We start from the raw sequence: 11,189 nt of genomic DNA on the forward strand, positions 1-11,189 counted from the left end.
CTTCTTTAAAGATTTGAAAATCGGTTAAAAAAATTTTGGAGGATTGAAAAAAAATGTTATTTAAAAAATGTTATCCAAAAAAAATTTAATACAATTTTTTCAGTATTAAATTTTAGTGTATTATCTTTTTGAAATATTTTTCAAATCAAAAACGTCCCTAACTAAAATACATTTTTCCGTCAGGCGATCTGGAGAAAATAAAAATATTGTGCTCTAAAAAGTGTCAGATTTCAGATATTTTATGACACTTTTTCTTTTTTTTTTGTAATTCCCTCCAATTTTAAAATTTTTTCATAAAATACGTGGTTTTCTGATGCCCTTAATTTTAGCGGTAAATTTTAAAAAAATTCGGAATTTCTTTGTTTTTTAATTTTTTTCAAATTTCGTCCCAAAACATCGCAAATTTTCCCTAAACCCTTCCATTTTCCAGCCAAAATGACATCATCAGAAGCATCCGAGTTTCGGATGATTGAAGATGACGATGACGTCAGCAACAATGTCACGTGGACCGAGTCGGACAACTCGCGGCTCCGCGAGAAGCAGTTCCTGCTCTCCTGCGAGCGGGGAGATATTGGGAGTGTTAGGAAGCTTTTGGCTGGAATTTCAACGGAAACTTTTAATATAAATTGTTTGGATCCGCTTGGCAGGTAGGTTTGATAAAGTTTGAAAAAATTAAATTTTTGAAAAAAAATTTTTTTTTTCGAAATGTTGCAAATTTCTTTACAATTTCTACAATTTCTTTCTTGAAAATAAAAATTTGAATTCAGCACCCCGAGAGCTTTCAAATAAGCCTCATCATGCCTATGATTTGTCAATTTTGAAATTCGACACAGCTGAAACCATAGCTATACTACCCCGCGTGGCGAGACCCAAAACTTTCAAAATTGATTAAACTAAGGCATGATGGGGGTCATTTAAAAGCTGAAAACGTCGATAATTTAAATTTTTTGAAATTAGCTTGAAAAATGGAAAATTTTGCAAAATTTGAGGAAAAAAGAAAAAATTTTTGTTTTTTGAGGAAAATTTTCTCGAACTTTTTAAATTTTCTCATATATTTATTTGCATTTACGATACAAAAAGCTTTCAAATTACATCCAACATGCCTTGTTTACGTCAATTTTAAGTTCCGACACAGCTGAAATCAGAGCTACAGTACCCCGCGTCGCGAAACCCGAAAATTTCAAAATTGACGAAACTTAGGCATGATGGGGGTCATTTAAAAGCTGAAAGCGTTGTAAATTCGAGTTTTATAAATAAAATGCAATAGCTCTAATATTTTTTCGAGAAAATTTTGAAACTAATAAATTTTTGAAAAATTTTTTTTCAACATTTTTTAAACTTTTCTTTCCCCGAATAAAATATATTTTATAGCATAGTACACTTGAATTTTTACGGGCTCCGCGAGTTCCGGTTTATATCTTATTCCCCCTCCCGGTTGCAGAAACGCGCTTCTCATCGCAATTGAAAACGAGAACATCGAGATGATCGAGTTACTATTGGACCACAATATTGAGGTTTCGTTTTGCACACTTTTTTAAAGAAAAAAAGCATTTTTAAAATGTGCTCGAAAAATAAGCCTAAAGTGAGAAATTCTGGAAAAAAAAATTTTTTTTTGAAAATTTTATTTGGAATTTTTTTTTTGGAATTTTTTTTTTGGAATTTTTTTTTGAATTTTTTTCGAAGCCCTTAATTATTTGTTTTGAAATTTATTATTGTATGTCACAAAAACAATTTCTGCAACAGAAGCCAAATTGAAAATCTGGGCAAAAAAAAATTGTTTTTCACAGATTTAAATGTTTTTTTTTTCAAAAAAATTGTTCTACTTCGAAAATCTAAATTTTTAACTCATTTTTTGTTTAATTTCCAAAAATTTTACAATTTCAGACCGGCGACGCAATTCTCTACGCAATTGGAGAGGAAAACGTGGAGGCGGTGGAGATCATAGTGGAGCACCTGGAAAAAATGGACAAATTTGACTCGGAGGTACTTTTTTCGAATTTTTTATATGAAATTTAACGTAAAATTTAGTTTCAGCGCACTGAGAGCTTTCAGAAAAGTATAATCATGACTGGGTTCTGAGAATTTTTAATTTTTCGGGAAAAAAATTGGGTCCCGTCGGGAAAAAGTCTCGGGGTACTGTAGGAAGCGAACTTTTCATTTTGGATTAACTTTTATAACAAATTCAGATAACTGGGTTAATTTTGAGATAGGTTTCAGGAAAATTAACCGAAAACTGAAAAAGGTACGAATTTTCGAAAAAAAATTTTTTTTTAATTTTCACAAAATGTTTTTTTTAGAAAATCTCTCAAATTGAAATTTTGAATTTTTCACATTTTAAGCTTCAAAATGACCCCCATCATGCCTAGTTTACGCCATTTTCATGTCTTGACACAGCTGAAACATAGCTACCGTAACCCGCGTGGCGGGACCCAAAATTTCAAAGTTGGCGGAACCTGGACATGATGGGGGTCATTTGAAAGCTCTCAGTTAGCCCAGTGCAAATATTATAACATTTTTGTTAAAAGTTCAAAAAATTGGTTAAAAATTGTACTTTCAAAAAAAAAACATTTTTTTTTGAAAATTTGAAATTTTCTGAAATTTCAGCGCCAAGGAGTGGAGATCACAGAGCACTCAGCATTTACTCCAGACATCACACCAATAGTGTTAGCAGCTCACAAAGACAATTACGAGTGCATAAAGCTGTTTTTGGACAAGAAGGGTACGGTACCCCACCCCCATGACGTCAGATGCTCCTGCCCCGAGTGCTACGTGGCAAGGGAAGAGGATTCTCTGCGACTTTCTAGGTCACGGATAAATGCCTATAGAGCACTTACAAGCCCGTCGCTCATCTGTCTTTCCGCTCGAGACCCGATTTTGTACGCTTTCGAGCTGAGCTGGGAGCTCAAGCGGTTGAGTTTTATTGAAAATGAGTTCCGCACAGATTATGAGGTGAGTTGGGAGGGGAAACAGTTTTTTAATAGGATAGAGCATAAGAAGAGCTTTCAGAAAAGCTTAAATTAGTATAGGTTTCAGTTGGAAACTTTTCTAAAATTTTGGGAAAAAACCAAAAAAAAATTTTTTTTTTGAGTTTTTTTTTTCAATTTTTTTTAGTCTCAAAAATAGTGAGATACTGTTTTTGTGTCATTTTTTGCATTTTTCCCATAAAACTTAAGCTTCCGTCTATTTTTTTTCTCGAAAAATTAGCTAAAAATCTTCAAAACTAACAAGGTTATGAATTTTTGAAAATTTTTTAAAATTCAAAAAAAAAATTTTTTTCTAAAATTTAAAAATCGCTAACTCCGCCAGTTTTGTGCATTTTCCGCAGTTTAGTGTAAATTGAAAGAGATTTTCTAGATTTTGTGATAAAAATACTACCAAAAACATTTTTCGTACTAGATACAGTACCCCAAGAGTTTTCGTGGTGGGACCCAAAACTTTTAAAAAATTTCTGAAAACATGCAGAACCTAGGCATGAATATACTTTTCTGAAAGCTCTCATAGTGCTTAATTCAAATTTTAAATTAATATTTGCTCAAATCTAAAATTAAACTCCAGGAGCTCTCCCAAAAGTGCCAAAAATTCTGCGTTCACATGTTGGACCAGGTGCGGGGCTCCAAGGAACTGGAGGTGGTGCTCAATCACACTACAAATGCGTGGCACGATGTGACGTCAGCAAATTATGGAAATCCAGAAAAATTGGCAAGGTTGAAGCTGGCAATACAGTTATCGCAGAAAAGGGTTGGTGAAATTTGAAATAAAATTAATTTTATTTTTTTTCAGAATTTTTTTTTCTGAAACTTGCATGAAAATATTTAATTTTTATTTTACTAAGTTCGCTTTGTTGAGAGCTTCAAAATGACACCCATCATGCCTATGTTTCTTCAATTTTGAGTTTCGACACAGCTGAAACCCTAGCTACCGTACCCCGCGTGGCGAGACCCAAATATTCAAATTCCACGGAATATAGGCATGATGGGGGTCATTTTAAAGCTCTCATTGTGTTTAATTCGAATATTAACATTTTTACCGGTTTACGAGACATTTCAGAGAAAAATTGGAAAAAATTCAAATTTTTTTTTTTTGATAATTTTCTAACTTCCAGTTCGTCGCCCATCCTAACTGTCAGCAGCTGCTTCTGGATATCTGGTATGAAGGTGTTGAGTCAGTGAGATGTACTAACTTTATATATAAGGTGAGAAATTTTAAGGAAAAATTCTTCGAAATTTTTTTTTAATTCCAAAAAAAAATTTTTTTCCAAATTAAACTTTTTTCAGCTAATTTTCTACATTCTCGGAATGCTCAGTTTTCCGTTATTCTCACTTGTCTACTTACTTGCTCCGCACTCCTCAATGGGACAATTCGCCAAGAAGCCATTCATCAAGTTCCTTTCGCACTCTGGAAGCTATATTTTCTTTCTGAGTGGGTGGTTTTTCGGGAAAATTTTGTTTATTTTGTGAGAAGACTTTAAAATTTAAATTCAGTGAGTTGCGAGCTTTCAGAAAAGTATAAGCATGCCTAGGTTCCAGCTATTTTCAAACTTTTTTTTTCTGTTTTTGGGTCCCGCCACGAAAACCTCTTGGGTACAGTAACTAGGAGGGAGATTTGAAATTTTATATTTTTCCTATGGCAAGCATACATTTTCACATTTTCTAGAACATAAATTAGCAGAAAATCTCGAAAATGAACAAAGTTATCGATTTTCGAAAATTTCCGAAAAAAAATTTTTTTTTGAAAAATCTTTTTTTAAATTTCAAACTTTATTAATAACTATTTTCAAATTTGAAATCTTCCTGCCAATTGCTTCAAAATGACCCCCATCATGCCTATATTCCGTTGCTTTTGAGTTCCGGCACAGCTGAAGCCAGTGCTACAGTACCCCGCGTGGCGGGACCCAAATTTTCAAAGCTGGCGGAACCCGGGCATGATGGTACTTTTCTGAAAACTCTCAGTAAGCTGATTTCAACCAAGATAAAATTTTCTACAAAAGTTAAGAAATGACAGAGAAATTTGAGGTTTTCAAAAAAAACCCAAAAAAGCTACAGTACCCCAAATTACAGTACTCCTTATCATGGCAAGTCAACGTATGAACGTCATCGACAACATCCTACGCACTGATGACGTGGATCGCAAGGAGACACGTGGACCCCCGCCCACCATAATCGAATGCGCTATATTTTTATGGGTTTTAGGTGAGAATTTGGGAATTTTTGGGATATTGATTATCGATTTTTTATAAATTAAATTTTTCGATTTTTCTTTTGTTTTTTTTTTGAAAAAATTTTCAAGAAAAATTGGTTATCGATTTTTTCAAAAATTTTTTTGGATTATTGGTTTTTTTTTCGAAAATTTTTTTTTGGATTATTGATTTTTAGGAATTTAATTATCGATTTTTTATCGATTCTTAACTTTTTCAGGATTAATATGGGTTGAAATCAAGCAACTGTGGGAGTGCGGTCTCTACAATTATTGCCGAAATTTGTGGAATATTTTGGATTTTATCACAAATTCCTTGTACCTTTGCACCACCGCCCTACGTGTGGTCGCCTATGTTCAGGTATTGTAGTTTGTAGTTTGTAGTTTGTAGTCTGCAGTGTGTATAATTGTCACAAAAAAATTATTTGAAAAACTCTAAAATTGAAAAAGTTATCAATTTTCCAAAAAAAAATTCTGGGTCCTGTTGCGAAAAGTCACTGTAACTCGATGAGAAATTAGGTTTTTCGAATTTTTTCTACAAAATTCAAAATGCTCTGCAAAAATTAAGCTGAAGTCTAAGTCTAATTTTTTAAGTCTAAAATGATCGGAAAATCTCCAAAACTGAGAAAGTTATGAATTTTCAAAAATTTAAGTTTTTAATTAAAAAAATTTTTTTTACAATTTTTCAAAAAATGTTTAATTTTCTCAGATGTCACAAAAATACTTCAAAATCAAATAAATTACCATTTTCAGGTAGAACAAGAAGCTCTGCGAGCCAACTCGGTGCACATCGCTCGTCACCTGCCCCGCCGCGACTGGGATGCCTGGGACCCCACACTGCTCAGCGAGTGCTTTTTTGCCACTGCGAATATTTTCTCCTCACTGAAATTGGTGCACATTTTTACAGTGAGCCCACACTTGGGACCACTTAAAATTTCTTTGGGTGAGTTGGAAAAATTTTGGAAAAAAAAAACTTTGAAATGTTTTTTTGAAAATTTTTTTTTTTCAAAAAAGTCTAACTTTTCAGGCCGTATGGTAATCGATATTGTGAAATTTTTTATGGTCTACGCACTGGTACTATTCGCATTTGCATGTGGGCTCAATCAACTGCTGTGGTGAGAGAAAAAGCTTTTTTTTTTGCAAAAATTGTTTTTGTACGATTTTTTTTTCCAAAACCGGTTTTCAACACATTTCAGCAAGAAATTTGAATTTTGCACACTTAGAGCTTTAAAATGACTCCCATCATGCCTAGAATCCAACGATTTTTAGAATTTGGGTCTCGCCACGCGGGGTACGGTTGCTGTGGTTTCAGCTGTGCGTAGCTCAAAACCGCCGGAGCATAGGCATGTGAGGTGTCTTTCGAAAGCTCTCAGTCAGCTGAAGCCAACAAAAGTATTAAAATTTGATAAATATGAAAAATAAAGGTTTTGAATTTTTCGAAAAAAAAATTTTCGAAACTTTTATTTTATTTTTTAATAATGTTTTCTCAAAAATTTTTTAATTTCCAGGTACTACGCCTCAATGCGCCAAAACGAGTGTAATTTATATGAGCAGTACAAAAACGAAAAGTCATTGAGCTACAAGTATGAGCACTTGAAGGAATCGTGTGACGACAAGTACAAATCCTGCTCGAGGTTTGGATTTTTGGCTGAATTTTTTTTAATTTTAGATAACTCAACTGTAAATGTTAATTTTCCAATTCAGGAAACTGTGAGTTTTCAGAAAAGTATAATCATGGCTAGTTTCTAATTTTCTGCGAAAATGTCGGGTCCTGCCGCGAAAACTCCTGGGTTACTGTAATTAACAGACAAAAAATTGTATTTTATTTTTTCTAACAAGAAGATTATCTGACGTACATAAAAAACTAAAAATTATCAAAATATCTCACGAATTGATAAAGTCACGAATTTTTGAAAAACTCAAAAAAAAATTTGAAAAATTAAAAAATATTAATTTTTGGAAAATTTCGAAAATTCATAACTCGGTTCATTTTCAAGATTTTTGCTTGATTTTTGATACAAAATGGAGTCACTGCTCAGAGCTACCTGGTAATATTTTTTTAAAAACTATACAACTTTTCGTGGCGGGACCCAAACCCCCAGATTTCAGCATCTACCACACCGCGGAAACTCTATTCTGGGCCCTGTTTGGCCTGGTAGATCTCACGCATTTTCGGTTAAAAGAGGACCATTTCTTGTCGGAATGGACGGGGAAAACGATTTTTGGCAGCTACTGTTGTTGCTCCATAATTGTGCTCCTGAACATGCTCATCGCTATGATGAGCAATTCATATCAGTATATTTCGGATCAGGCGGATATTGAGTGGAAATTTGCGAGGAGCCGACTGTTTTTAGGTTAGTTTTGAGATGAAACTTGATGGAAAATCGATAATTTCACCCTAAAATCAATAATTTCCTCAAAAATCAATATTTTACTAAAAATCAATACTTTTCCAAAAATTGATAATTTTACCCCAAAAATCGATAACCCCCCCCCCCCCCTCCCAAAAAAAATCATTTTTTCTTTTCAGAATATTTCGACGACACCGCCACATTGCCGCCGCCTTTTAACATTGTCCCATCACCAAAATCAATATATTACTGTAAGCCCCGCCCATTTTTTGTCAAGCTCTGCCCACTTTTTCAGGCCTACACTATTTGACCAAAAAGCTGTGCAATTGCACAAAACTACAGCAGCCGAGCAAGCAGAAAAGCATGCGGGTAGGTAGGAGCACCGTAAATCTACATAGAGAGTTTCGTAAATCTACACACTTGGCCTCGTAAATCTACATAGAGAGCCCCGTAAATCTACACAAATAGCCCCGTAAATCTACACACTCGGTCCCGTAAATCTACACAGAGAGCTCCGTAAATCTGCACACTTAGTCCCGTAAATCTACACAAAATCCTGTGAATCTACAGACATAGTCCTGTAAATCTACACACTTAACCCCGTAAATCTACACAGAGAGTTCCTTAAATCTACACAGGACCCGTAAATCTACACACAGTTTTTTTTTTGCAGAATCAAAAAATCTTGCGATCCGTCAACGACCGCGAAAACAACTACCGGGTAAGAAATTTCAAAATTTTCAGAAAAAAAAATACCGGAATTTCGGTGCATCGTACTAATATTTCCAGAGAACTGTGCGAAAAATCGCTACAGCGGAGCACAATTTCATTGTAATTTGATTATTGATTTTTTGTTGAATTTATTTTCTGTGAAATTCCGTAACTGTGAAGTTTTTGGGAATGGTTTGCAGTGATTTTTTGGAGAAACTAGTGGTTTTTGAGTTTTTTAAGTAAAAAATTCGAATTCGGCGTCACATTTTACCCCTAGAAACGAGTTTTTCAAGTTTTTCTGCAATTTTGCGTGAGATCCGGTGTTTTGGGGAGCTGTAGTCGGTGTTTGCGTACTTTTGGAGCTACAGTACCCCGGGAAAGTTGAAAATTTAGCTAGAGGCTCAAACTAAAACAACTTTAGACCGAAATTTTGCGCTGAATCCAAATTTCGTAGTGAATTTTAAAAAAATTTAGTTTTTTAGTGCAAAAAATTGAGTTTTCAAGTAAAATAATAAAAAAAAATAAAACTGATTCTAAACTAAATTTTGACCATAAATTCAAATTTCTCGTCATATTTCACCCTTAGAAACAGGCTTTCAGAGCTTTTCTGCAATTTTGCGTGAGACCCGGTGTTTTGGGGGACTGTAGTCGTTGTTTGCGTACTTTTGGAGCTACAGTACCCCGGAAAATTTGAAAATTGAGCTAGAAACCTGTACTAAAATCGGAATAGACCAATTTTTTGTGCTGAATTCGAATTTTTAGTTAGTTTTTCGATTTGTTTTGAGTTTTTTTTTTTTTTTTTTCTAATTTTCAGCACGAAACAAGAAAAAGACCGCCATGGCAGAGCGTCGTTTGAAAAATTCGGCGCTTTTACTGAAAGAATTCCCGGTGCCACAGATGTTCAAGGCCGGTCAGCGGAATATGAGCATCTCCTCGATTCAGTCAAACGGGCGGCTGTGGGTTCTAATTTTTGTTTAAACTTTAAAATTTTGCTGTATTTGAATTTAGCTTGCCGAGAGCTTTCAGAAAAGTGTAATCATGACTAGGCTCCGCCCATTTTGAGCGATTTCGCAATAAATTCGGGTCCCGCCACGAAAATTTCTGGGGTACTGTAGTTTTGGGAGGAAAAACGGATAAAATACTTTTATTGCGTCGTTTACTGAATTGTGTACATTTTAAAAGTAAAAATTAGTAAAAATCTCCAAAATTGAAAAAGTTACAGATTTTCGAAAAAAATGGTTTTAAAAAAATTTTGAAATATTTTAAAAATATTTTTGAATTCTGAAATTTTTGTTTTAACAATTTTTGTAAAAAAATCCAATTTTGGCTCGCCGAGAGCTTTCAGAAAAGTATAATCATGACTAGGCTCCGCCCATTTTGAGCGATTTCGCAATAGTTTGGGTCCCACCACGAAAACTGATGGGCTACTGTAGTTTCGGAAAATTCACAAGTGATTCAATTGTTTCGTAAAAATCAATAGTTTTTCTTAATTCTGCTTAAAAATTGGCCTAAAATCTTGAAAATTAACAAAGTTATGAATTTTCGAAAATTTTCAAAAACCAACAAAAAATTTGATTTTTTAAAATTTAAAATCAATAATCTACAATAAACTTACAATTAGGCAGATGAAAATTCCAATTTTTGCAAATTTTGAAGCTATAACGCTGAAAACTCGTACAGCTAAAAACTCCGCCCATTTTGGGTCCCACCGCGACAACCCAAAAGTGGGTGGAGCCTAGACGTGTTAGGGGTCATTTCAAAGCTCTCGATGAGCTGAATTTAATTTTTCTAGTAATTCAGAGTAAAAATCTCAAGCTCGGAAATATTTCAACTTTTTCGAGAAAAAAATATTTTTCAAAAAATTTTTTTTTTTTTTGAAAATTAACACTTTTTAGAAAACCATCATTCATGCCGAGCAGCTCCAAGTTGAGCTGGAGCAATCTGAAAGTGAAAGCTTCACGTCTTTCAAAATCCAAATCAATCGATACTACACATCTCGATGTTACCCGGTTACATGCGTTGAGGTGGGCTTTTTGAATTTTTTCCAGAAATTTTTCAAAATGTTTTTGTTAAAGCTAAAGTTTAATAACATGCTTAAAATATTATATTTCAGCAAAAAATCGCCGCTTCAAAAACAAGCCCATACGAGTTTCGACACCTCCAGTCTCAATGACGACACTGATGAACTTTTATGACAGTTTTTCCTATATTTAATAAATATTTTTGAATTTTAGCTAAAATTCAACTTAATTTTCAAATTGAACTCGCCGTGAGCTTTCAGAAAAGTATAATCATGCCTAGGCTCCGCCCATTTTTAGCGATTTCGCAATAATTTGGGTCCCACCAAGAAAACTCTTGGCTTACTGTAGTTTCGAAAGGAATTTGTTTTTTTTTTTGGTATTTTCAAGGCAAAACTGAATATTTTATCTAATTTTTGAGAAAAAAAATGAGCTCAAAATCTTGAAAATTAGCAGAGTTATCGATTTTCGAAAAAATCGATTTTTTCAAAAATTTGTGAAAAATATTTTTTCCAAATTTTTCTTATTTTTGGTAGGAACTTGCGAATTTCAATTAAAGCTCGCCGTTGGCTTTTGAAAAAGTATAATCATGCCTAGGCTCCGCCCATTTTAAGCGATTTAGCAATAATTTTGGGTCCCTCCACGAAAACTCTTGGGGTACGGTAGTTTTGCAGGGAATTTGGTTTTTAATATTTTATTAGCATGAATGAACATTTTATCTAAATTTTGAGAAAAGCCGAAAATCTTGAAATCTGGCAGAGTTATCGATTTTCGAAAAATTTCGAAAAAAAATTTTCGAATTTTTTTTTAGTTCAAAAAGTCAAGAAGTCAAAAAATCAAAATTTAAATGTTCAAGATATTTTTAGTATCTATAGTCTAAAACTCTTCACCTTATCAATATAAATTTCCGCTTTGA

General features: G+C 33.7%; 2 protein-coding genes across 3 annotated transcripts; one reads left to right on the top strand and one right to left on the bottom strand.

Moving 5' to 3' along the window:
- Positions 1 to 435: 435 nt before the first annotated feature.
- Positions 436 to 10,486, top strand: trp-2 (Transient receptor ion channel domain-containing protein; the record flags this gene model as incomplete). Of its 2 annotated transcripts, NM_001027532.5 has the most annotated exons (20): positions 436 to 647; positions 1,442 to 1,514; positions 1,885 to 1,983; positions 2,605 to 2,949; positions 3,556 to 3,738; positions 4,103 to 4,192; positions 4,275 to 4,419; positions 5,058 to 5,189; positions 5,415 to 5,554; positions 5,947 to 6,136; positions 6,221 to 6,308; positions 6,702 to 6,827; positions 7,303 to 7,547; positions 7,724 to 7,795; positions 7,840 to 7,917; positions 8,218 to 8,265; positions 8,334 to 8,375; positions 9,070 to 9,211; positions 10,151 to 10,279; positions 10,369 to 10,450. In NM_001027532.5, 20 exons carry the CDS (start codon positions 436 to 438, stop codon positions 10,448 to 10,450), a joined length of 2,661 nt encoding a protein of 886 aa, NP_001022703.1. The 2 variants fall into 2 exon arrangements, with proteins under 2 accessions (NP_001022703.1, NP_497311.2); NM_064910.9 differs by lacking the exons at positions 8,334 to 8,375; positions 9,070 to 9,211 and having other exon boundaries at positions 7,840 to 7,913; positions 10,369 to 10,486.
- R06B10.7 (uncharacterized protein) lies at positions 9,848 to 9,952 on the bottom strand (the record flags this gene model as incomplete). The annotated part of the gene is made up of 1 exon (NM_181974.5): positions 9,848 to 9,952. One exon carries the CDS (start codon positions 9,950 to 9,952, stop codon positions 9,848 to 9,850), a length of 105 nt encoding a protein of 34 aa, NP_871703.1.
- Positions 10,487 to 11,189: the final 703 nt, after the last annotated feature.

Source organism: Caenorhabditis elegans, chromosome III (genome assembly GCF_000002985.6).
Source record: "Caenorhabditis elegans chromosome III".
Taxonomy (NCBI): Eukaryota; Metazoa; Nematoda; class Chromadorea; order Rhabditida; family Rhabditidae; genus Caenorhabditis; species Caenorhabditis elegans.